The 23,172-nt window shown below is 35.0% G+C and overlaps 1 protein-coding gene across 1 annotated transcript in view; it reads right to left on the minus strand.

Moving 5' to 3' along the window:
• The window catches only part of CFAP46 (cilia and flagella associated protein 46), a gene marked incomplete at its 5' end in the record, with an annotated part of 66,694 nt that overhangs the window by 35,706 nt on the left and 7,816 nt on the right, over positions 1 to 23,172 (minus strand). The window contains 14 exons of the mRNA XM_083866277.1: positions 992 to 1,123; positions 2,960 to 3,141; positions 4,751 to 4,858; positions 5,590 to 5,736; positions 6,077 to 6,287; positions 7,647 to 7,859; positions 9,421 to 9,554; positions 10,065 to 10,210; positions 11,521 to 11,651; positions 12,557 to 12,680; positions 15,040 to 15,160; positions 16,170 to 16,398; positions 18,321 to 18,511; positions 19,173 to 19,271. Coding sequence (XP_083722403.1) covers positions 992 to 1,123; positions 2,960 to 3,141; positions 4,751 to 4,858; positions 5,590 to 5,736; positions 6,077 to 6,287; positions 7,647 to 7,859; positions 9,421 to 9,554; positions 10,065 to 10,210; positions 11,521 to 11,651; positions 12,557 to 12,680; positions 15,040 to 15,160; positions 16,170 to 16,398; positions 18,321 to 18,511; positions 19,173 to 19,271 — 2,168 coding nt within the window. The remainder of the gene's footprint in view (positions 1 to 991; positions 1,124 to 2,959; positions 3,142 to 4,750; positions 4,859 to 5,589; positions 5,737 to 6,076; positions 6,288 to 7,646; positions 7,860 to 9,420; positions 9,555 to 10,064; positions 10,211 to 11,520; positions 11,652 to 12,556; positions 12,681 to 15,039; positions 15,161 to 16,169; positions 16,399 to 18,320; positions 18,512 to 19,172; positions 19,272 to 23,172) is intronic.

The following is a 23,172-nucleotide window of genomic DNA, read 5'->3' on the forward strand; positions in this document are numbered from 1 at the left end:
ATTCTATAAAATATTAAAAATAAAACACAATAATTATTACCATACTGTGTATTTTGCTTAGTACAGTACCACTGTAACACAAGAATATGCCCCAAACGCCTCTAGCTGCATTCAAATTGCTTTGAGCATATTTCATGCAAATGATACTTTGAATTAATAAAAGTTAATAATACTCCATATTGTGACACAATACAGTGCTCATCTGAGTGAGAAAAAGCTTGGCATTTTAGTGAAAAAATATCGATTGGTGCAATGTAATCATTAATTGAATAGTATTACTGTTTTTAAAAAAGCAGTTTTTTTAAACTGTCAATCTGATCACTCTCCAGACAGCACTTTTAGATCACATTTCGACTGCTGCATCCAGTTCTTGACCACCCAATACATGCCAGACATGGAGAAACCACAAGGAGCTCAGTGAAGGGCCACTGAGATATCCAGGGACTGGGCTCCACTTGCCTTGAGAAAAGGGGTAGTTGAACAGGTGGCTTTGGGAGACCTAACATGGAGAAGTTTCTCAAGAACCTAACAAAGTTCTTGAGAAGCAGCAGTCAGGCTGTTCCCAATGATGGGCAGGACAAGCAGGAATAGGCATAAGTTAAATGAGAAAGGTTCATGTACACATAAGTTAAATGAGAAAGGTTCATGTACACACAGGTCCAGCCACACAGAGGAGCAGGTTACTCACAGAGGCTGCGTGAGGTTTTCCCAGCCAGACCAGATAGAGCCCTAGGCTGGCCCAGCTTTGAGCAGGAGTCTGAACTAAATCCCTTCTGAGGATAGAATGATCCTATGACACTACAAGATCAGCTATGTGGAAAGTAGCGGATAAATTTACTAAAGTGCAAGAATCTGTCAAATCCTTTGTTAAACATTTCAACTCACAACTGTGTTGATTTTTATCAGTTTTGGGAAAAATATGATGATCCCCAAAACTGTAACTACAATTTGGATCTGTTTTATATTAGTTTTCACTCAACATAAAATATACCTGGCACTTTGAACAAAGGTTTTTGATGCTGCCACACGGAGATTTTTTCTTCCAGACAGATTTTCCATTATGCTCTTTCCTTGTATACAGGCTGTAGTGCTTAATATTTCTTGTCTCACTCTGTTACCAGGCCTGCATGAAGAAAAATACTTCAAGAAGGGCTAAGTCTTACAGGCTAAGATCATACCAGCTCCTATTAATGACGTATTCAAGTTGCTACTATATAGCAGTCCTTGCTTTGGAAGTTACAAATTCTTCTATTCAGTTTTAAAATTAGAAAACATTTCAAAACCTGAATATTTTGTGAAAAGGTAGACTAAAATATCTTTTTTCATACCTCCAGTGAAAAGAGCTGTGAAATAAGGTTTTAAAAAGCTATTATCTATTTTTAGCAAGGAAACAATATAGACTTGTAATTTTCTCCCTATTTTTCACTATTGTGCATTAAAAAAAAAAATAAATAGGCCAAAGTCGAACTTTTACACCAAGCAATTAAAAACAGAAATCAGGAAAATTAGACAAATTCTGATACTTTCTTTTGGGATTTGTCATGCTTGTGTCTGATAAATTACACTCAGGGCTCTGGAGAAATTGATATGGATCCTACTCTACTACATGTAGAAGAAAACAATGTAGATTTCAGTCCCAGAGATAACCAGTCAAAATTAATACATAAATAAACCGATACCATTGGTTAATACCATTGACGAATAGCAACTCGGTAAGAAAAGAATCAATGCAATTTGCAGGAGTTTTCAGAGTCTTTGTCCCCGAGCGCCCCCGGCAGCGGCGCGGGCTGCGGGAGAGCCGCCTGCAGGCACGGCCGGTGTCCACTAGAGGGCACCACTGCCCGCAGAGTTACCGCAGGCATTCGCGCCTTGGACCGCCCGGCTCCCGGCTGGGCTTTGCCATGGACACACTGACCTCCTTTCCCTGGAAACAGCACTGACCATGCATGGCTACACAACCAAACATTTTATCTCTCATTAGTTTGAAGATTTCTAGATGTGCAGCAAGCAGTCTCAATTTTTGTGAAGTTCTATAACTATTTAATATTAAGATAACTTACTTGGTTTTACATGTTTTTAAACCCGTGTAGAAAGCAACTACGAGTTTCAAGGAACAGAATACTGTTTTTATAAGTTCAATTATTTTGCAGAGAAAAAAAATTGAACACTATGTTGTATCTGATTTTTTTCACATGTTTATTTCAAACTTACTACATTCCAAAAAATTGCTATTAAATGGAGTTTATTCTTTCCTCTTCAGATAAAATTAAATTCTGCTTTTGGAGGAAATTATTTTTAAAAATAGAGGGCTCAAAGGGTATCACCTTTTTGATAACAAAGGACTCCACCAATAGATCCATTTATATATGCTTTTTTTTTAAGTCAAGTTTCAGAATATCAGTTAAGTAACAGACTGTGCTTTTAAAGGAATTAGTTACAATCCTATTGCACTCATATGCATAGGTGGCAGTACAGTGACTATCTGACAGCAGAGCCTGGAATGCAGGAATTGCTGCTATCTTTCATCACCCGCAGTTCCAACTTACTCCATGAACTATGTAGCCCTTCAGTGTGTTAGAGCCAGATGAGCCCTGAAAGCAATTTACACCAGTAAAAGAGGTAGAATCAGCTATTTTCTGCTTAGAGATTATAAAACGGTCAAAATACTGTGACTGCCAGAGATCACTTCAGAGCAGCAGTGCCCCTGGGAAGACACCCAAACACAGAGATATACATGCTTCTGACTCACTTGGACAGCAAGCTTCATCTATCTTCCCGAAAGCCACAATCTGGACCTCCCACTGCCTTTTACTTTCATTTGCATCTCTAGCAGCACCATTTTTTTGGAAAAAAGATTATTCCATTTTTTATTATGTGATTGGACACATTTACCCTCTTTACTTTCTTTGAAATTTAGTTCAAGTACATTACCATATCATACAAAATTCTATGTACTTACATGCCATATTTCTTAATATTTCTATTGTGGACAAAATTCTCATCTGATTCCAGGATCCTTTTGGAACAAGTCATCACCCTTTCATAGTCTTGTGATACATATGCAAAATATGTAAGTCTTGCCAGTGTCTGCAATTCCACTAAGGAATCTGACCAACTGCATTCTAAAGCCGAATCCATTAACTAGGATTAAAAAACAAAATTTTAAAAAACAAAATTAAATTCCAGGTTTTTACATGCTTTTTTCTAAAGCAGTTACATGCTTACAGCTGTATCTTCCTTACAACCCACCTGGGCATGGAATAAGTATATGGTATAGCCATCTAGAAAATGAAAAAGCTACAAGTACAATCAAAATATACAATAGAGAGGCCTCATTCATTGTGTAGTAAGTATTAACATAGTGTGTGCAAATTCAGTTGTAATTGTGCATGCCTTTTGGCCAGAAGTATCTGCCAGGACTTATTCTATGTCCTCAGTCATCTTTCAAAATTCAGTGGAATAGGATTTTCAAAATTCAGAGCCCATTTTAGTTAAGCCAAAAGTAAAAATACTTTAAGGGACACAGAAGTGTTTTTGCAACTACCACTGTGACTGTAATATGTAGTTGCTTTTATATATATGGTAGCTTGAGAGAGCTTGGGCTCCATAATCTTAGATGTCTTTTTCCAACCTAAACATATAAATATAGATAGTTACAGATAGTTTCTTACATAGTTTCATTATGGGATCTAAATGTTTTCATTTATTTTGCACATTTCCAAAGTTCCACCTTTTTAGGGTACTGGTAATTGTTAATGAGTTGGTCCAAATGACAATACTACAACACTGCTATACAAAACTGTGCCAGTGAAGCGATAGCTGAAGTTAACTCATAATATTTGACATAAATCTGTAGACCAAATAGAATTAGATACCTATGTATTTATAAGGACCCAGATCCTAGTTGTCAGTAGTAGTTTCATGTTTGTCCTGGCAACCTGCTGGTTTCTTTTCACACAATAGTCAATCAATAGAAACCAAGGGTAGCTGTGTTCTACCTTGCAATTGCCAGAAGTAAATTCACTATAATGGAAGTTTTCTGTTGAAATGTTGAATGCTTCTAATACAAACCCAAACCTCCCTATAACTCCCTGAAATGAGGCTGGAGCCAGGGAGGGGTCAGTCTCTTTTCTCAGGTAACAAGCAACAGGACAAGAGGAAACAGCCTCAAGTCATGCCAGGGGAGGGTTAGGTTGGATATTGGGAAAATTCCTTCACTGAAAGGGCTGTCCAGCCCTGGCACAGCTGCCCAGGGCAGTGGTGGAGTCCCCATCCCTGGATGAATTTAAAAGTTGTGTGGATGCGGTACTTGGTGGCCTTGGCACTGCTGGGGGAACAGCTGGACTCCACGATCTCAAAGAGCTTTTCTAACCTAAACAACTTCATGCTTCTATTAAGTTTTCTTCTCCAGAAGAAAAATGAAAGGTTAGAAGTATGGTTCTGTACAGAATTCACCTGAACCCATTATGCTAATCTGATTACTGTTACTGAAACAATCTGTTAGAGCAACACATGCACATGCATGACCCTAATATTTATATTCTAATAATATCTGGCCTTTGAATAAATAAAATTGTTTTGTCACAAAATCTCCTTCCTGTCATAAATACTTAATCTCTTGGTTAAAGAAAAAATGGTACAATAAAAGTTTTAAAAATAATTTAAACTCCATTTAAATTTAATCTGAAATCAAATTCATAGTACACAATTTCTTAAAACTCAAAGAGCTTATTAAAAAAAATGAAAATACCTGAGATAAGCTAGGAGCAGTGAAATCCATGAGACCCAAGCCATTACACGAATACATTTCCAGACCAACAAGAAATCTTGACAGAAGATTTTGTGTTTCATCCTTATTCTAAGCAGAAATAAAAAAATTCACATTCAGAGATTTTTTTTTTGTTTGCAAGTTAGTATTATTAAGGACATTAATTGAGATGACAAGATAATAGTGATAATGATAATGATAATGTTTGAAAACATCAATTTGCTCGAAGCAATTCCTGCTCTCTAATGTGTCCTTGAAATGGTCAGTTTATGGTATTTATGTATTTTTAATTAACATTGTGAACTCTGAACTACTACAGTTTCAACACTAAAACCCCACATCAACAATACAATTAAGGCAAATTTCCCATGCAACTGAGGCCTTCCAGTTTTATAGACACTATAAAATAAAAATATAAGAATTAAATCTTTCTTCCCAGGTTACTAGGTCTATAGTCCATATATATAAAGAGGCCATAGAAAATGTTGACAGAAATATAGCTGATTTTCCTTAACACTTTTTAATGCAGCCATTTTATTATTTTACATTTGTGAATTCAAAATCAATTTTGCTCAACAGTCATCATATAACAAACATCACCATGGCAGCTAACAACAGAAGGAAGAGTTAAGAAATTTTGACTACTGATATATCCAATGTGAAAAAATTCCTATGTTACAGCCAAAATTTGTTTTTACATTCTGATCAAATATACAAAAGAAAATTTGCCTTGGTAACTTCAGCCATTATTAAATGAATTCATGAATTTAACTTTTTTTTATAAACTTTTAACAGTATGCAGGATTTCAGGGAAATCATACCTCCTCCTGAGTGCCAAGTTCATGTTTGATCTGCTGATGATTTAACTGCTTTGCTTTCACCCAGGTAGCAATGATCTGTTGCTGAGCAGGAACAGAGACTTTTTCCTTAGGGTTGGCAGTCATTGCATTTAGGGCAAATTCACAAATCTAAACACCAAGAAGAGAAAAAAATAAATGTGAAACACAGGAGAATGTAGAAAGTTTCTTGTAAGGAACATACTATCCATCAGTTATTTTAAATTATTGCACATGCATCTCTAAGCCTAACAAGATCTTCTTTAAGTCAACCCAAGGCAAACAGAAGTTACAGTCCTCAGCCCCAAGTTGTCAAGGAGCTCCAGTGGGCATCTAGGGAGGATCTGTGGTGGCAGAAACTGTAAAAGAAGGTAGCTTTGCCCCCCTCAAAGAATTTCTACTATTGAATTTATAGGAATTGTAACATATGACAGCAAAATGAGAGGGACTACAAAAACTCAGGGGTTTGCACCTCTAAGGCAGCTTTGACGTCAGGAAGTCCACCAGGATCTACTAAAGAAGACTGTAGGATATTTGCTTTTTCCTGTTTCTTTGCTGCAGTTTTTCTGCTACTCTCTATCGGTGTATCTTCTTTCTTCTCAGCGGATTTTTGCTTTGGAATCCAAGGAATAATTAGGCCTCGAGCCAAAGCATTACATAACATCACTAAAGTTTCAACACTTCTGTAGAAGAAGACAAAAGCAGAAGTGTATGCTGCATTAGAGTTAAAAAAAACCCAACAAACAAACAAACAACAACAAAAAACACACACACACACAAAAAAACCCAACCAAACAAACAAAAAAACCCCCCAACAATAAAGTTATTTGTCTCAAAACATAAGCATTACTTGAAAATCTACGTTTTTTCTTAGAAAGCAAAATTATGGGTGGTACCAAAAAGAAAATTTGCCCATTCGTAAAGCAGTTTAATGATTAAAACTACAAAACCTAGAATCAATTTTCAGTTAACATCAATTTTTCTCATTCTTTCTGTAACTGAAGCTTCCCTTTCATCCCAAGAAAAAAAACTTATATGACAGACTAACATTTAAAACAACTTTTTATTGATGGGTATATATGAAGAGAATAACTATTTTCTAAAAAATTATCCTAAACCAAGTCCTTCACATTCTTTATGGTTTTCATACCAATCCACTGTCATCTGAGATTTTTCTTACTTTTTTCTTTTTTCTTTTTTTTAGAAAACATGAACCTAATTACAACTAAGAGATTATTGTTAGTACATACTGACATAAGTATCAAAATTAATGAGCAGGTATTACCAGTCTTCATCTCTGCACAAACTGAAATTTAGATTTTGTTCTCCAATTAAAAGACACTTTTATGCTGCTGGTTCTTACTCTATCTAGTGGTGAGGTCACTGTCAACAAAGTGCCAAAATATCTAGGAATTTGTGGCAGAGTCAAACTTTGACTAGAGTATCTACTCCACAATGGTCAATCATTCTCCCACTGCATTTACGGCAGAACAAGATTTCTCTAGACCACTGTGGAATCTGTTCCCATTTTCATGGTCTACTAATGAGCATATTCCCTTTATTTATTTTGTTTTCTATTTTCTCTTACTTCAGAACCAGTAATAAACACCTTACGCTGGTTCAAAATATTTGCAATGAACTATGTTTACAAAATAATTCAAGTTCAGAGAACTGACAGCAAGCAAATGGATGCTGCTGTGCAAATTCAGTCTAAGAGAATTTTCCCAGTTTTCTCTCTAACTCAACAAAATGCTATTTCACGTGCACATGTTGCCATTCCACATCAAGAGAAAGTAATACTTCTTGGTCTAAAATTAGCATGGCTTACAGTGCATAGTAACAAAGAACAAACAAAAAGGCTTAATATTTAATTCTCACAATTTACCTCCTGAGCTACTCTATATATACACCAAGGCACTTTCAGTACCAATGAAAGCCAGCAATAAATATTTCACAGCACAAAGTGACTTTCAATGTTTGCAATAGTATTTTCTATGTTTTAGAAAAAAGGAGTATGTTCATATCCAAACATGGAAATTTACCCGTTGTGCCCGACAGTCTTGATGGCTCCAAGAAGAGTCTGCAGATACTCAATAATGTCCCTCTGTCTTCCTGAAGAGATCAGATGTCTGTTATAATTTAAGACATACACCACAGCATTGTGAACAATCCAGGCTTCATTCAATTCTTCTCCTATTTCAGCTGCACGTAGGAAGTTTTCCATAGCATATCGAGACAAGTTGTCTATCCATAAACTGTGGATAAAAATCAGTATAAAGAAGCTGTTATTCCAAAGCTTCAACACTAGGAAGGAATTCTTTCATAAGGTTAAATATGCACTACTACATCTCAACCAACAACAAGAACAAAAGTTTAACTACTTTTCAGTTGCATTTATTAAGTTCTCATCCACTGACATAAATTCTAGTTTGATGAGAAGGCGGTTCAGAAAAGGAAGTCGTATCAACATAAGATGAGTGGTCTCTGACATTCAAATGGTATTAGCTTAAAAAACAGTGTCTATGGTTCATGTTTCATCCACATGTTCGGGTCTTTTAAATGCTTGTGTGAATCCACCCATCAGTGCCAGAAATCATTAAATAACCGTGGCAAGGCTCTACTTGATAAAAGTGAGGCATGCCATCTGAGACTTAAGGACATGTTTTTTTACTCAAAACTGTATGTGTTCTTGCAATCAAAGACATTTCCAGGTGGCCTGAAATGCTGTAACTGTTTTAAATAGAATAACATTTTTTGCCAGTCTATGCCATAACTTTCTTTCAATAAATTTATTATCTTTCTTAATTATCAAAATGTACTATTACTTAGAAAAAAAAAAAAACAACTAAAAATACAGTATTGAATGATAATACAGAATTGCCACGGTTACAAAGTCATAAAGCCAAAAGCACAAACCAACACTGGGTGTTACTGTCAATAATGGTACAGGACTCAGTACCAGATCAAAGTCCTTTTTTCCCTATGGGTTTTTAATCTAATTTGGTAAATTCAAAAATAGCTAGTATCAAATTTTGGAACAGAATTCTCGCCTTTTTTGCCCTTTGGCTCTGATCAGTTTATCATTTTCCCCGTTCTACTGAACATTTGCAATCAGGCAGGGTGAGAAACTTTACTTATTTTCAGACTTAATGAAAAGACCTGGGGACACAACTCTGCCATTCTGCTTTCTCAGGACATGACCACTGTAACAATAAGGCTGGCATTACTATGTGAACAGCAGAGGGTCTAAGCATCATCTTCAGAAATCTATCTCCCCCTTCTTCACCTTTGCAAGAAATAATCATGTCAGACTAGTAGAAAACAGAACTTATTATAGTCTACTCTCCCAAAATTTCATTTCAGTCGATCAGATGGAACACACTAGATTTGCAAACTGGAATAATTCATTGAATGTATTCAGGACTATGAAATCATTATGTGTATAGGAGCAATAAAGCAAGACAAAAAGAGTTTTTTGATTTGAGGAAACATACTTTTAAATACAGAATGTAATGGTCTAAGTGTCAATATACAATGACTTAATCATTTTTCAGCTTGGAATACTAGCTTCTAGTTTCAGAGAAATAAATGTAAAATGAAAAAAAAATCCACACCTCAGGATGAAAGGAAACCTAAGAAAAAATATTTCAAGGTATTTTTTAGATCCTTTTCCCATTTCCCATGACTACCTACAAAAATGAAGAATCTGGTGACAATTTTACTAAGGAGAAATAGTTTTTGAAATTATCATTGGTGTCTGATAATAATGATCTGTTAAGAGTTTCCTTGTTCTTGATATGTATTACAGAAAAGCACCTGTATGTTTTCCATTCTGGATCACTTTCAGGAAGAGATGAAACACATCCTGGATAATACTGGTATGCAGCTTCTGGAGGTACAGCGTGATCATTTAGTTTGACTCCCTGCAATCTTAATAAATGAACAGTTGCCTGAAACGATACAGAGAAATAAACTGTCTACCCAGCTTGTCATTGTAAAAAGAGACCATGTTGCTGTTACCTCTTCAAAAATTAAAAAATACAAAATGCTTTTTCAAATGTTGTACAGGCACGTACAAGTACATGAAATATAATGCTTAGTACTTCATGAGCTTAAAATTGTCTACAGCTAACTTTACTAAATAATTACATGGAGAAAAACCCATAATTTATATATGTAAGTTTTTGAATCATGCTGGTACTTCAAGGATCAAGAAAGGTAATGTCAGATATCAAAAATTTACAGTAGAATTTCTTGCAAAGAAATGTTCTCAGCACCTGCAGTAAAACTATTGCTATAGTTACTTTCACACAGTATTTTGATAAGGTTGCTTCATGAAACCACTTCTCCCTTTACTTCCCAGGGAAATAGAAAACAACTAAACTCTAAATTCCAGTGCTTCCATTTGTATATATAAAAAAACTAAACAAATAAGGATGACAGGTGTGTAATTTATTTACCTCTGCATTAATAAATCTTATTTCTGCTAGTATTCTGAGTAAATCCCTTTCAAAAGAGAAGGATTTAGCAGACAGCAATGATTCTTCTGATGATCTGTCACCTTGACCACCAACCATCATAGTTGCATTAGCTTTGATTATCTGTGCTAAAAATAAATAAACCCATTATTATTTCCATGCAAATCCTCGTCTTCATTTTTAAATCTACAAATCCCCCCATATTCTTAAATTCACAAGGAATAGTTAGCAAGAAATGATTTTTAACTATTTCAAGCAACTGACTTTTTCATTAGTACCATTTATTGCACTCAAAACCTATTCTCGGGCAGTGCTGAGGCTTTTGTTACCTGTGATTTTGCTGCATTTGTGCAAAACCTTCAATATTTGCAGTATGTAACTCACTCCAGTCATAATATGTATTACAGTAACTTCAGTGTGAATAGAATGGCCTCTAGTTCAATTTTATTGCATTAATGGAAGTGGAGCATAGAAGTGAATTACGCAGAGGCTAAAGTCTTTGTGCATTTGAATCATGGACTGGGTTGACTTTCTGGTAATGCACACAGTGGTAAAGAGAAAAAATAGCATTCTTTTTTCTTTGGTTTAATAATAAAGAGAAGGACTAAGATTATTTTAATATAAACACAAAGCTTGTAAGAACACACCAGTTTCTACTCATGACACTTTTGGTGCGTGGTTGCCTTCAGTTTCTGGTGAGTGTACCTATTTTTCCCTTATTTTGTTTGGAAAGAAGATAAAAGACTAAATATTTGCTACTCTGAAGATGCAAAGCTTGCAAAAGAACACTGGCAAATTGATGTCCTATTTTAAGTGTACCTTGGAAACAACATGGAATAGGTTCGATTAAATTTGGCTAGTGAAAAGAAAAACCATTTTATCTATTCTTAAATATCAGTTTTACAAACTCCCTGACAAAACCAACCTTAGAAGCCAGAAAGTAGAGAGTGATTTGGAAGTGCTTTCCCCCCCAAGTTAAAAACTCTTAAAGTGTGCTAGGTTTCCAGTAGAACCCCAAGGAGCAAGGTAGAATGTTGGATATCTCAGAAGAACCACTCACTAATAGGGGATTAAAGGGTAAAGATTGTTATTGTGAGCCTCATACAAAGTGACTAACAACCCATATTTCTACAGCTCCATCGAGCATGAATGATATGGGCCTACATGACCATTAGTGAATTTGCCTGTGTTCTTAAGACAGGCAGATGTACTTCATAGAAGTGCTTCCCTACAGCACAGGTGAAACACTTCTGATGGCAGAGTATGTCTTCCACAAGTAGAAAGAACACTCCATGTATGCCAACATGCAGTGCCAGAAAAGAAACTCTGGAAACTTTGGGAATGGGAGCAAAGAAAACAATATTGTCTGACTCCTTCTAGTAACTTTAATAAGTGATGAAAAATTTCCTTGCAGCATTGAAAATAATTTGTCACTTACTTTTGTTATGCTTTGTGGCCTCCCTAAATAAAATATCATCATACAAGAGGCAAAATCTGCATGCTGCACGACAGACATCCCACACTTCCTGTTTACATGCAACTTTTGCCAAGTCTGCCCAAAGTATGATTCTACCAAAGAAAAAGCATAAATAAAATTAGTTAATAAGCAGGATTAGACAGGATTAGATTCCATAGTTCAGGATCAACAAAAATAATCATGTCAATAATGATGGCCATCAGTAAAATAATTTCATCTAATCAAAATTAATAAATGGAAGACTTCTTGTCAGCAGCAAAGGTAACACTAATACTTTATCAATTAAAAATAATTTCCTCAGCATATCAAGAGACAAAATTCTTGCCTTGGTAATTCTATTGACATTTCAAATGTGTGTGACAACCTTCATTTTCTCACAAAGTAAACTAAATGCTTCAAAACGAATGCTGAGAATTTAAAAATAATCTTGAAAACAAGTCTGGATTTAGAATCTTTTAGATGCCTTTAAATTTCAGCACAGGAATTTTTAGTTTTAGCAGCAAAAAAGTAGACACATCCTTTTAAATAAAGAATGACAAAATTATATATAAATACTCAAAATTCAACTGGTCATTTTTCCACAGATTAATCTTTCTGACTCTCAGAATGAACTACTTAGTTTTTTTTAACGAAAAAGTTGTAGCATATCATGTGGTTCAAGGACCTAACAAGACACTTGCAAGTTTCAATTCTACATCAAGTACGAGCCTCAATCCGTGCATCCCTCTCTATGTTGGCTTCATAGCAATAAAATAGGTGAGTTAAAGTGTGCATGTGAGAGTGTAGAAACAGGGAAAGAATAAAATTCTGCACAGCCTGGAAATGTAACAGAACTTTTTGGACAAGAAATTATACACATGCTTCAATACGTTGCCAGAGGCTGAAATATTCAGCCTCCTACGAGGTACCATCCACCAAAAACCTCTGAAACAGAACCTTTCCTCCTAAGAGACTTCTACAAAAGATGAAAGAGACACTTCTGGTCTGTAGCAATTACCTTTCTCTGCTGTTTCCATTTCTTAAGTGTTTCAAATGTTCATCAACTTTCTCCACACTTCTAGTATGATGTTGGGCTTTTGCACAGAGGTAGCTTATTGGACTATTACTGTTACCTAAGGAAGCTTGGTAAAGAAATAAAAATAAAGGTAGTTTTTATATATTAGAAATTCAAAAATCCACATGAACCAGAAGCAATTAGATCAATAATTCCTTGCTGAAACACTCAAAATCCAGCTCTTTTCTCATTTCTTCAAGCATTTCTCAAACCAACCAACTAACATGAAAAAAATTACTGCACCAGCATCTGTTTTGGTTTTTTCCTGTATCTTGAGATACAGTTGTCACGTCCGAAATTGATCTATGCTTGTTTCATATCCAAATATCTCAAACACACCTCCTTTCTGACAGGACATGGACTGCTCTAGTTAGGTTCATTCAAGAGCAAGGGAACCATGTAATATGTAAAGTACACATTCATGCTGAATTTTAAGAACATTTACCTAATAAAACACATTTTCAGTTATTTAATTTTGAGAATACTGACTTTCGTTTTACTCAGTCAACAAGGTATTAGGCAGAAATATTCCTAAAGAAATAACTAGCACAGAAATTATGCAAGTGAGAAAGAAGCTGGCTCCCTGAGGAAAAAGTTACTCCAGCAGTACAAATACATCAAAAAGAGATTTTTTTTGTAGTCTAATGACTGAGAAGACATGCTTTGCATTAGAATACAAGTAATTAGATGTGATTGGAAAGTCCAGTGAGTTTATACATTCATTAGAATCTAAGCAAGGATTCTAACATGCACACAGCACAGGATTTAGCTTGATCCTTAAAAAAACTGCCAAACAATATCAGCAAACACACATAAAGTACTTTGGACTTTAAAATATACACCTAAGTAGGTTCACTTACAACAAAAAGAAGGCACAACATCTTACCATTCTTGCTAAATATATTTTGCAATGCATTATCCAGCATATTACACCTCTGTTTACTGTACACATAGAGCAACTGACAGAACTTGTCCAGTCTAATGCACAGTGACAGTTGTATCATGTAAGAATGAAAAGAATTGTGGATTAAAGAAGGACATTGTTATTTGGATCTATGGGTAAGGCTCTCACTAAATTAGGCAAGCATGTACGTCAAAATAGAATGAAAGTTTTTTATGCAACTGAAAAGAAAAAAACAAACCCTATAATTTTATATAATAAATTTGCATATATATTTTCTTACACCTTCAGTAAGCTTGTGGCAACTTAAGTCATAGAAAAAGCAAAAACTCACTGCTTGGATGAATGACAGCCTAAGAAACAACTGAAATTTTTCAGAACAAAATTTTATAAAATACTGTGTCAAAAGAAATCTTGTAATAGTTTCAACGTAATAATCTCACTTATTTTAAGAACTCAGCCTGGAAGGCTAATGGTGTGCTCAGATTTATTGCAAGGAACTTTGAAAGTAACCATACAGTTGTCAAGTTAAAATTTAAAAGCAAGGAGATGTCCACGATTTTAATTCTCTTAATTTCACAAACACAATAAATTTTATCACCTTAAATAATGTATGAGAGTGTTTTCCAGCAACATAGTTTTCATATTCTTAAAAGGATTGCACAAAGTGGAATAGTTGATCTGTAAATAAGACTCTGGCTTGTAAGTGATTAGCTGATCAAGTTTGAAATGGGAACATGCAAGGTGAACTTTCTGAAGCAGATGGCATGAGAGAACTGCATGGTCTTCCACAGCACACACAGCCTGCTCTGGAAGCAATGGGACTCTTTCTGTAGCATTCCCTTCCTCCAGCATAATCTTTACTGCAGGAGTACACTAACTCTACTCAAAGTTAGTAAAATTAGTCACACACACACTGGTTTTATTGCCAAGATAGTACAAAACAGTTTAAGCAATCTGGAAAGTCTGTTCCCTGTCCACTTTTCCTCAACCAGAGGCTGTATAATCACAAACTGAAGCTGTCTGGGGCATAAGGAATGTGTCCATTCGTGTTGCATGTTTTAAAAAGTAAATAATGAATTCACACCTAAATCCCTGTGCAAAACTAGAGCTCTCAAAAGCAAGATCTTAGAAGGGAAAGACAACCACAACACAGAAAGAATACCCAATGTAATTAACACAGGATATTATTGGGTGAAATTTCTGAAAGCACCACTTAAAAATGATCTTGGTTAAAAACCTTCAGGAATTGTACACAGTGAAAATAGAACTACTTACAGCACACTACAGCACAACAGTAAGATTCAGAGGAATTTGGAGGGAAAATCAACACCTTTTCCAGTATTACCATACAAATTTTAGATCCCTAATGAAAATGATAGGAAGCCTGCCACAGAATTCAGCAAAACTATCACTTCATCTGTTCTGCAATATTCCTTATATGTTGCCACCAGACACTACATCCAGCCTTTAAGAGTGTGCAAAGCAAAGTGTAGTAACTTCCAGTCACATGCACTTACTTTACCTTTAGCTTCATTTTCACTGTCAAGGACTATTTGAAATGCGTCAGGAGCTAATGCAAGACCTGCATTTACCAGAAGGGACCTCTTTTTCCTCACATTATCCTTTTGGTTTCCCCTTTTAGCCTAGATAAAGAAAAGAACTCATTATTATAAGGTTCATTTTATATTCCAACTAGATCTTATTTACTAAAAGAAACAGAATACACATCATACAACTTACTACTACCAAAAAAAACCCCATAGGAAGTGTGTATCTTTAGGTATCTTACACATCATTTTACAGTATTATTGTCATTGAAAGTGACTGCGTAACTTGGGTTGATATTCACGAATTACCACAGATAATTTAATACAAAGTACTGTTCCTGCTCCTCATGAATCTTTACAGTTTACTCCACAGTATATAACCTGACATTACATTATGCATTCTCAAACAAATAATAAAATTTATTTACAACCAACAGTAACATATCCAGTGTGGAATAACTAGGAATTGCTATAAAATATTTTTAAAAGCCTGGTCTGCTAAGAACTAGCCAAAGTCTGAGGAGATGTGGGCTTTTTTAAAGCAACATTTAAGCAGAGTAAGATTGCATCGGAAAGTATTTAAACCAGGAAAACAATCATTTGCCAGTATGACTTTTCTTCAGGTCCTAAGGCAGTACAACAGAATTAGATGCAGTTACTCTTGACAGTGCCTACATTGTGACTCTTGAGTACATTATTTAGTGGCATTTTTAAGTGTCACATAATAGTGATTTATCTCATAGCCAGCTAGGCTGTTTAGCAATTTGCACACTCTGCTTCTCATTAAATAAAACATTGTTTCATGTAATGAAATCCTAATAATTGACAACTGCTATTCTTTTTTTTGGCTGATATTTCTGCTAATTAACAGCTCCCTGCCTTTCCCCAAGAAATGAGCTTTAAAAGAATTAGGAAAAAAGTTCTCTATTACAATCTTCAGACTGTGAAGCAGCACAACCACTTCAAGGCAACAAAGCAAAGACAATTTGCTGAAAACAAGTTGATGCTGGCTCAACTGATGTGCAGTTCTGCTGGACAGCTGTCTCTCCTCTGCTGGAATTTAATGAGCAAGCCTATTCCAACTACAGACTTTATTCTTGCTTACCTGTTCAATCAACATTACTGCCTGATCCTCCAGGTGCTCAGGTGACTCGTACAGCATTGCACTCAAACGAAGGCGGCTAAAACTCAGTCTGAGATGTTCCTGATACTGCCCACCGTTGTCCAGGTGTATAGCTTTTTGCAAATGTTCCAGAGCTGCCTCTAGTCTCTCCCCATCTTCTTCAATACGAGCTATTTCCATATGAACTTGGCAACGCAACAAAATCAACGTGCTAAGGATTACAAATTTAAGTGTAAACTGTTAAAATAAGGCACAACCTCACCCAAAGATGAAACTCAATAATTAAAAATGACTCTAGTATTAAAATTGATATTCCCTTCTTAATTGTTTCTTTAATTTTCACTATTATGCCTTTTAAACTGAAATTAATAAGAAAATTTAACTGCATATTACTTTCACTGACCCGGCAGAAGAAAGCAACACATCTTGTGGACTAACTGATCTTTATATATCTGTAGAACTCTTTTTCAGTACTGCTTAGATGTGCAAAGGTTTTCAAAAGTAGTTAACTGCCACAGAGACCGTAATGTGCTGAACAAGGACTTTTGACAGAAGTTCACTCTTTGTTCTTAACATTTAAGTAGGAGCTAATACTCCTGAAAGTCTAGCCCTAGTCATGTTTGCTCAGCTCTTTTAAAGATGTTGCTCACCTCAGGCACACACATTCACCCTAAGTATTGTCTCTACCCAGGTGTTGACACCACTCCATGGAGCCAGCATGTTTTCACCAAAAACCAAGGGTGAAAAAACTGCAGTGCCAGGTATGCTCCGCCCCCAATCCACCACCTGCCCCAGGAAGCTGTTCATGACAGCTCCTGAGAGCTCTACATGCTACCGTTGGTTCAGGAAGAAAAACAAAAAGTCAGACAAATTAAAGCAATGTTATGAAAAGAGAAAGAGAAGAAAGGTTTTGAAGCCTATCAAATATCATGCCATAGAACTAATATATGTCCACATCAGAGCCAGCATGGCTGAGCAAGTATCACCCTTTTCCTGTGGACCAAAGTAGCCATAATTAATGCTGCAATCAAAACAAAAATTAAGACAAATTACAGAGACAAATGACTTTATTCAATATCTAGAGACAGTACCATGTCAGAGTTGAGGCTGAGTCTACTGGATTGTTAAGAATATACATGTGACAAACCCTCAAACTCTAATCTCTCCAAAATCTCCCTGCAAGCTTTGAGAGAAAAATTGTCATTATTAACTTCTAGTACAGATTTCAAAGTTGCCTGTGCTAATCTTGCATTCTCTATATGGAAAGCATAAGAAATGCTTGAGTAACAGTACAGTAATACAATATAGTCCTTTCATGGATGTGCATATCCACTTCTTACGCAACTAAAAAAAATAATTTAAAAACACTGAAACTAGATTCCTCACCTTCCTCTGCAATACTTGCAGCAGAAACCAACTCCTGTCCTGCTCAAATGGCAGACTGTGTCAACTGCAACTCACTCTACTACAAAAGTTCTGATCTCTGTTCTTAACAGTCAGACAATGTATAGGTCTAAACTCAGTTAATTAAGTATCAAATAGTAATGTTTACTCATCGACTCAAATTTAAAAAAAAGGTGAAAATATTTAGGCGCTTAAGGTTAAGTACAGCATAATAGCAAATAGAAGAACATACCTCAAAAAATAATAAATTCTCTTCATGCAGTAGGTTTTTCAATTAAAAAGAAGTATCACCAAAGAAATAAAAATGATATCTTGCAAGAAGTGCCTTATTTGACATATAATACAGAAGCCATGATGTTTTTTCAAAAGTAATTTTTTGAATTTTATTTTTTTTAACCAACAAAAGCAATGTTAACACAGGAATCTAGACCACAGTCTAACACATATACTGCAGCTTTGGAATTTTCTCACATAATTTTAATTAACTAGAGTATTTTTAAATTCCTAAAATATTTCAATATTTGTTACAAGTCCTTAAAAGTGTAAGACTGTGCCTGAAAAGAACCTATATTTAAATGCTTAACAGGGAAATGTATGTAACATGCAGACACGCATTTATTACAAGCTAGTGGAAAATTCTCAAAGACACTTAATATCACACAACTTGAGCTTTTAAATGAGTTTGATGTTTTGAGACCTTTAAAAAAGCTACACAGCATTGAAAATTACCTGTCAATCTCTTCAAGGACATCAGCCATTGAGATCAATGGCTGTCGCACGTGCCGATGCAAATTGTGTTGTAACAGTGGCAAGCACAGATTCCACTGGGTTGCACAAACAACCTGAATCACAGCAGGATCTCCCAACTGAACTGCACGTTTTAACGCTGATTCAAGATTTTTTATCAATTTCAGCTGAGCCTACATACATGAAGAATTAATTAGCACTATCGCATTTAATAAATGGAATTTCTTACATGTTCCTCCAAATTTTAATCTTAGGACTGTTTTCAGTAGAAAGCAGTCCCCCAGCCAGTAGACTTTGGAAACTTTTTTCTTAATAACTCCTTTAATTTTTTTATTTTATTTATTTATTTATTTTATAAAGAGGCATCAATAACTAAGGAATATTTCTTTTAGGCGCTCCAGGCTGCTATCAAGTATTTCTGACAGAAGTCTGCCAGCTAGTCCCCATTCTTATAGTAAACAAAAATTGATGATTGTGAATAATTGATGATTGTGAATACTTGTACACTTGTGAATTCAGAAGTTGTAGTAGTTTTGGGTTTTTTTCACATTCAGCTACAGATGCCGTTCAGAAGAGGGGAGAAAAGAAATATTAAGAATGGAAATTGCTGTACTGTCAATTAAACCTGGTTCTTATTAAATCTAAAAGCCAATGTTATCTACAGTAACAGACATAATTAATTATGCTATTTTTAGAGGTTATGCAAGCAAAAAACAACCCTCACAAAAAACCAACCAACCAACCAACCAACCAAAAAACCCACAAACCCCTCCCCAGGATTTTCCACATTTAAAAATTTAAAACTTACTTTTCTCTCAAAGTTAAAGAACATACCTCAACAACTCCTTTGGTATAAGTCACAATTTCAGTGTAATTTTTCTTCATTTCATATTCACACTCCAGACATTCTATCTCAATAAGTTTCCCTTGATCCTATGAAGTATTAATACACAAAATTCTAATTTCAATTATTAAAAAGAAATACAATAAAAATTAAATCCATGCAATTACAGTAACACAGAAGAGTACCTTCCTACTGAAAATCCTGCTATACTAGCCAGCTAACTGAAATGATACAAAGGGAATAGAATTTGTTGTTTGAACTGCAGTCACTTTTTACTCACTGGAGGCTGCAAAATAATTTTTAAGCTGTTCATTGCCAAAACTTGCAGTAAGAAAACCAGTGTACACCTGATTCCTCCTATATTGTAATTTGATTGCAGTTCTAATAGAATCATAGAATCACAGAACAGTTTGGCTTGGAAGGGGCCTTAAACCCCATCCAGTTCCAACACCCTGCCATGGGTAGGGTCACATTCCACTATCCTAATATGCCCCAAACTCCAACCTGGCCTTGAACACTTCCAGGGATGGAGCAGCCACAGCATTTCTGGGCAACCTGTGCTGGGGCCTCACCACTCTCACAAGGAAGAATATTTTCACAATATCTGATTTAAAACCGCCCTCTTCCATTCACTTACTAATGCCATTAAAAAGGTACATGCTTGGAATAAACAGGTGCTAGTCAAGACAGAAAAGATTCAGCTTGATGGGCAGTGAAACTTTTAAGTGAAAAATTAAGTTAGACTTTTAACAGCTCAGGAAAGAGCTGACTTTTAAACAATATAGATTATATGTATGGATCATAGAAACACCTAAGATACACTGTATTTGAGTCAAATTGATGTAGTAAGGAAATCCAGACAGCCTCTCCTTTCCTAATTCACTATGAGCTATTATCAAATTACTCAGCATGACCTTTGGTAATTTAGCATCCCCGTGACTGAAAAAGATAAGAGATTGTGAAAAACTTAATGACAAATACACACAGAGATGAAATTCATGTTATGTTTGAGAAATTTGCCAGTACTTGGCAAAAGCCAAGGAACTGAAATTTGGACATAGATTTGTTTTACTCTACTCTAACAAGAAATCACTGTCAAATGATGCTTGGCAATCAGAAAACAGTCTCTTAAAAACATATTAATTCCAACAGAGAAGTTTGAAATGGAAGCCAAGTTTTTATTACTGCCACACAACAGATATTTCCCACTACTGTCTAAACAAATACTTAGACTAAATCCTTGTTAATCTTTGATCACGGGGATTTAAATACATCTTCCAGTGAAATGCTATGGAATTGTATATAATTTTAGACTTTCAGGAAATGTTCAGAATAATAGGCCTGAATCAGACACACAGAATAAAGAAAAAATTGTGTGAGGATAAGTTAAATTTTATGAATAACTAAGTGGGATCATTATAACAGAAATTGGAATTTAACTTCTAATCAAACTCTTGCATAGGTAACATTTTTAAAACACAAGTAAAAATTTAGTTAATATTTATTTGCCAAAACAAACTGCACTGCTAATCACTCTAGTCTACTCACACCCTAGTTTCTGACCTTTCATCTATTTCTCTAGTTTAGGAATAGATCAAGCATCCAAATAATTATTTATATCAATGAGTACATAAACAATACACAGATGGACAAAATACTGTAGAACCATTAGTACTATTTTTTAAATGTAAACACAAAAGGGATGTGGGAGTGTGGGGGTGTGTAAAAAGAAACCCAAACCCACACAATTAGAACTTACAGTAATTGGAGCACTCTTCAAATCAAGTATACAATGAACTGCGAGCTCAGTGCAGTTTACTTTCAGAGAAAAATGAGCTAATTCCAGAACCAAAGGAATCCTTCAAAAATACAAAAACATCACTCAGATAATTTGATATGCTCTTCTAGGGAACTAAAAAACCCACTATTTGAAAGTAACTGTGCAATGTATCTGAAAACCTTAAAGTTATATGAATATCAGCGGAATTATTATTATTATGTTAAATATTATTGTAATTATTATAATTATACTAGTAATACTCACAGTTAACAAGGAAAAAAGAAAGAGTTCAAAGTTGGCTACATGAAAAATACAAAAGCTAATCTGTTTATGGAAAATAATTAGAATACTCCTATGCAGTCTGCACAAACAGTCCCTGAAGAAGACAAAAAATACAGAATGAAATGCATGAAGCACAAACATGGTGAAGTAAGAAACTTCAGATTGCAGAAAGATTGTAGAAAATTTTGGAAATACAATTCAGTGAACTGGCACACAAAGCAGTTAAGTCCATCAATGTTCTGGATTAAGTCTAGGAACTAAGAATACAGACACAGAGATGGAGACTATGTTCCAACTGTTTGGATTTCTGTAAATAACCAAATGAGCATAGTGTACTGTTCGAAACAGGAGAAGTAATGTGATCCCTGAATATTGTCAAAGAAGGTTTACCTTAACAAGTAAAAATGTAGTATTACTTCCATATGTAACAGCTGTGATGTAACTACTGGAATAGTGGTCAGTTTAGTCTTTCGAACTTAGGCTGAAGCATTGGGAGAGGCCCAAGAAAAGTTAAAAATTAACTACAGTCTGAAAAGTATATGACAATTATAAGACCTTTAAAAAATCTTCTTTTATCAGTAAGAAATTATTATGGAAAGATTTAATCATGTTATACTAACAGCTGTATAGAAGAAGATATTTAATCTTGGGTTCTGTCCTAAAGCCTAATGGGATTTTGTCCTTTTTTAAGATGACCAACATGTTAACACAAGACAAACAACTAAGTAACAGTTCAATCTCTGCAAGGTCATCAAGAATTTTGACAGACTTCAATGGAAGCAGGATCAGCTTCATCATCAACTTCCAGGGGACTGTGACAAATAAAACTCACTTCACATTGAGAAGAGATACTGGAGGTACATCATATTCTTTCAAAAGCACATATAAAGAATTCAGATTTGTGGTGGCATCACTTGGAAATACATTTGTGTCCCACTGCCTGCAACATATGAGGAATTGCATCACAATTTTTTGTGAGAATAGTTATTGCATTAAAAACATGAAATAACTCTCCTAACTTCAGAATGGATGGCTCTTATTCCAAGGTATCAATGTGCTACCTGGATATTGAAATATCAAGAGAAAAAAAATCAATTAAACCTAACTTCAGTATGTGAATTAATATTTCAGACAGTAAATTTTGTTCCAGAGCAAAAAAGAAAAAGTGTGCAAGACTCCTTTCCCATAATGTCAGTATAAATTAATCCACTGTTACTAAGAAAAGAATCAATATTTTTAAAATGGGGAAATCTTGAGACAATGAAAAAAAAATTACATGAGATTTTGCTATAAAGTCTAATTTTCAATTTTTTCTTATACCTTTAAGATTTAAAGAGTTTAAAAAGCATTATGCTCCACGATTTATACATTGTATTTTAGGTGATTTCCCCACTTCATCTTTACTTTCTTGTACACAGCTTGGGGATGGAACTGGAGTCCATTTGATATTAAAATGTCTTTCAGGTCCTTAAATTCTTTCTCCTGGCAATATCTGTACAACACACTAATCCCTACATTCCTGAAGAGCTAGCTCACTTTTTAGATGAGGCTGTTCTCTAGAAGACCTGTTACTACCCAAACTCTCATTTTAATTTTCCTTTTGAGGAATTAAACTCTGCAGTAGATTCTTCTACAAGCATATGGGATCCCTGAACCTGATCCTAACTCTGCAATATACGACAAAGTGGAAGGATACTTTTTCATACTTACAACTTTAACACCTGCATTTTATAAACAATTGAAAGATGGATGGAATTTTCTGTTTCCTTCTTTACTTGGGAAATATCCATTAGTTTGTGATACACCTATAAAATAACAATTTAATTGTTATTTGATTAAATAAGCAAAGCACCAACACTCAACAGGGCTAAAATAAAGCAGGTATTTTGACTGTTTCATGGACTTTAAGGGCAATGTGGCTACTATGA

Source organism: Zosterops lateralis (assembly GCF_965231275.1).
Source record: "Zosterops lateralis genome assembly, chromosome: 8".
Lineage (NCBI taxonomy): Eukaryota > Metazoa > Chordata > Aves > Passeriformes > Zosteropidae > Zosterops > Zosterops lateralis.